This window comes from Mastigoproctus giganteus, chromosome 12, assembly GCF_048544385.1.
Source record: "Mastigoproctus giganteus isolate SK-2022 chromosome 12, ASM4854438v1, whole genome shotgun sequence".
Lineage (NCBI taxonomy): Eukaryota > Metazoa > Arthropoda > Arachnida > Uropygi > Thelyphonidae > Mastigoproctus > Mastigoproctus giganteus.
In genome coordinates this window covers 70,637,625-70,642,013 of record NC_143586.1, presented here as the reverse complement: position 1 = coordinate 70,642,013, position 4,389 = coordinate 70,637,625, and the positions used below count along the sequence as shown (strand labels likewise).

Below are 4,389 nucleotides of genomic sequence, written 5' to 3'. Positions count from 1 at the left end.
GCGAGTATACCGTTCTGTGAACTCTTTCAATAAACCGATGTTTTATTTTTTTTAGGTGTGGTCTGCAGTTGCCTCGTACAATGATTATTACTTCCATACCTCTATAGGATATCATGAGCTTTCCTTGCCGTCTGTACACTGCTCGGATAACTTTATGTCCTACCTTTATCTCAACTCTCAAAATCTCTTTATTTCTACACTTTTTTTTCACGCGACACCTGATTTGTACAAAATGAACAAACGGCTTTAGGTAAAACATATCATGCAGTGTTTTATATATAGTATTTCATTTTGTATACAAGCAATTATTTTTAAAAATTAATTTGAATTTTAAATTTATATTCAATTTTTAAAGTATTTATTTTTAAATTTCTAGGCTTTCACGAACGTCTGGAAAACTTGTACATGGAGCCCAAATGTCGGACTAATGGTAACTAGAATGCCAGTTTCACAGGGCGAAAGCTGATGACTAGAGCATCCTGGAAAATAGAATGATGAATTCTATTGGAACACTAACAGCTGAGTTTCGATCATGTGTTACATTTGAGTGCAAAGCTACAATGGCTCCACCTGTTTGCATCGAAGACAACGTACGGAAAGATTCTGCGGACATTGGAGTAATACAGGTGAATGGCTTGTCTCCAGATCTCGAGAGGGACAGAACTTCTCAACTAGATGATTCACCTGCATCTTCGCCGGGGGGTACATCTCTGGCATCCTCCCCTGCTCTTCCAACAGAATCGGCTAGTATTACTTCCACTATTATGAATCCAAGTTTTTTGATAAGAAATACAAACTCTGGTAGGGATGGGATGTCCTTATCAGAAGACAGTGAATCAGCAACCAATGATGCTACAAGTGGTCACGAAGACAATGAAGAGATGCCGAGTCCCTTGGCTCAGCTTCAGTGTGCTCTTGAAAAGAATGGAATGTTGGGAATGAAGTTAAACATTTCCAACTATTCATCAGATGGTGATGGAGGCGCAGAGAACGAGAGGAATGGTATTGGACTTCCTGCTTCTGGGGATCATGATGCGTCAGGGGAGGTTTACCAATGTCATATTTGCAATTACTCAGGGACTTCCAAATTTCATTTTAATTCCCACATGAACACTCATTTTGAATACAAGTGTCCACTCTGTGATTATACCTCCAGAACTGAAGGAAGACTCAAAAGACATGTCAAGGACTTTCACTCTGATACTCCCCCAGATAACTGGTCAAGAACGCAAATATCAAGCGAGGAAGGAAATGATGAAGTTGAAGAAACTGGAAATAGTAACAATTCTAATTCAAACGGAAAATCCCGACATTACCGTTGCAAACAGTGCAGTTTTGTGGCTATCAGTAAAAACGAATTTTGGGAACACAGCAAGACCCATATCAAAGCGGAAAAACTTCTGACTTGTCCCAAGTGCCCTTTTGTTACAGAGTATAAGCATCATTTAGAATATCACCTGAGAAACCATTTTGGCTCAAAACCTTTTAAATGTTCAAAATGTAACTACAGTTGTGTTAATAAGTCAATGTTAAACAGTCACATGAAATCCCATTCCAATATATACCAATATCGCTGTTCTGACTGTTCCTATGCTACAAAATATTGTCACAGTCTCAAGCTTCACTTGCGCAAATACACACACAAGCCATCTACAGTGCTCAATGTTGATGGCACTCCAAATCCTTTTCCAGTCATAGACGTCTACGGGACAAGACGAGGCCCCAGGCCTAAAAAGGGTAAAAATGAAGAGTCCAGCATGAACAACATGAATGCAGTAAATACAATAAACTCAATGACTCCTGTTATGAATCAACCAGTCACTTATCCTAACATGCCCCCTCTAATTCCTTCCACCATAGGAATGTCTTTTTTATACCCACCTCCTCCACCACCCCTCATCAATGGCTTCCCCGGAAGCATCCCAGCAGTTACTAATATGTTCATCCGACCACCAGCTCTTGAATACCATGATATCACTGGTCCAGACCACATACTTCCAACGTCTCTTAAGTGCAATCTATGTGACTTCACAACCGAAGTTAGGGAGCTGTTCAACAAGCATATGGTGCTTCATGCTGCTTCAGAAAACCAAGATCTCTGCAAACTTTATGGCATCAGTTCAGAAGTTCTTCTTCAGATGCAGGAACCTTCATTCCCAGGCAATTTTCCTATAAATCAGAAAAGTATATCAGACAATGGAATTTACAATTTTAATCCAGATCTCTGTCACCCTAATGGGAAGAAAAAGAAGGTTCCAGTGGTCGATGCTTCACTTACCGAGGGAAATAATTTTTCTTCCCAGATCACCATGAATAACAACTACGAAAATAAAAGACCAGAGACGGATGGTGCAAAGACTTCTTTGCCTTCTCCGGTTATCCAAGCAGGCGCATCCCGGATCACATCTCTTTCTCCTAAACAGTCAAGCACAAATAATCCTTCCTTATATCAGTCACAAGTTGTGGATGCTTCCATAAAGAGTGAACTTCTTAATAACAGTGTTATAGTATCTCATACTAGTCCCAGTCATCAACCTGTGAGCCCAGTTATGCCTCATACATCTACTGCAAGCTTGCCAACAGCAAAGATCTCCCCTGAAGAGATATTCGAAACTTCCTCGCCTTTGGATCTTAGCAGCTACAAAAGCATCCCTAAACCTGTTATTTCTCTAGCAGAAACTACCCTGCCTGTAGTGACATTTGACAACCACAAAGAAGACTCCAGTATAATCGTCACTGCATCAGGGTGTTCTACACCCGTCCAACCACGTAATCGTCGAAAAGGAAAAGCATTTAAGCTCGATCGCATTTGCCTTAAACTTCAAGAGCGTCAATCGTCACCTGAAATTTTAGACATGGATTCCAGTCCCACCTCGGACGCCATGGATATTTTAGAGCAAACCACAGAAAAAGAGCCGTTTCGGCCCCAAGATGCACAGCAAATGCCTGCTATTTCCACAGGAAATATTAGAAGCGACAAAAAACCATATTTACTAAGAGAGCAATTGGACTTATCCATGCCGGATAGCTGTAATCCTCGCTCTCAACCAGTCCAGCTGACTACTGATAGTATTACAGTGTGGTCAAAAGCAACATCACAAGCATCTCATATAGATTTAAACTACCATTTGACCCCAAAAGGATTACCTACTTCCTTGATTCCTAGACATAATGGTTTTGTAAACAGTCATAAGCCTCTTACGTTCCAAAGCAGTTTCTATCATCCCGATCCTCTCACAACCCCCTCTTCATTAGAAAGCTTAGAAAATCAGTGCCATTCTTCAAGCAAAGGGGAAGAAACAAAGTCAGAGACAACTAAGAGTTCTCAACTTAAGGAAGAGAAACGGAAATCTAAGTCGGATAAGACTGTCTCAATGTGGCAGGATGCATACGCCTGTAACTATTGCGATATGGCATTTAAAGACTGTGTGATGTATACAATGCATATGGGTTACCATGGTTATAAAGATCCATTCACATGCAACATGTGTGGGAAACAGAGTAATGACAAGGTGTCCTTCTTTCTCCATATTGCGCGCACTGCTCATATGTAAATATTTTTTTGAATTCAGCACAGGGAATTTGTGTGTGTGTGTGTGTGTGTGTGTGTGTGTGTGTGTGTGTGTGTGTGTGTGTGTGTGTGTGTGTGTGTGTGTGTGTGTGTGTGTGTGTGTGTGACAGAGAGAGAGAGAAAAACTCTGGAAAGGGCAATTTAACTGGTGCTCATGGAGATGTCAGCTGATGTGATATATTGAAACAAGGCAGTTACTACAAAACTTAGTAGATATGATGTCACATGTGTAGCCTATCGCAGTCACAGTTTGCTTTCACTGCTGTGATAGTTTGTGATGGATGTTCTGTATTAATCATTTCGTGTATATTTTTTTCCTTTGAGTTTTACATAGCTCGCTATTATATATATATATATATATCAACATTTATTGTTTCTGGGGTTTCTGAGCTAACAATAGGATTAGATAAGTGGAATGAAGTCTTCATCAAAATTTGGAAACGCAAGTATACTGGCATAATGGTGTTGACGCAGCTTAAAGGCGATAAATTGTTGAAGTTGGCACAAAGGAGTGAGGCAAGGAACTAAGGATGAAGCCAGCTCGGAAATCAAAAGTAGCTAGCAAATTTCCACTGTAGACCTAGTCATTCCTCAGTTCAGAACTGCAATAGAAAGCGAAAAAAAGCAACGGCTTTGTCACAATCAAAACGTCAAAATATTGTTGCTGTTCGTTTCTGACCAGCTGCAAGAGATAGCTGATCACGAGTGATACACCTTGTAGTGTAATATTTTATTAATGGTGCCGATATGTCTGTTTTGTCTTTTTTTACAAGTATACTATATATAATACTATCACAGATTTTAGGTAAAAAAAAAAA

General features: G+C 39.9%; 1 protein-coding gene across 1 annotated transcript; it reads left to right on the top strand.

Annotated features, from left to right (window-relative positions):
• Positions 1–494: 494 nt before the first annotated feature.
• On the top strand, positions 495–3,554 carry LOC150077176 (uncharacterized). The gene has a single exon (XM_090385803.1). The coding sequence runs from the start codon at positions 495–497 to the stop codon at positions 3,552–3,554; it is 3,060 nt and encodes a 1,019-aa protein (XP_090241929.1).
• The last annotated feature ends 835 nt before the right edge of the window (positions 3,555–4,389 follow it).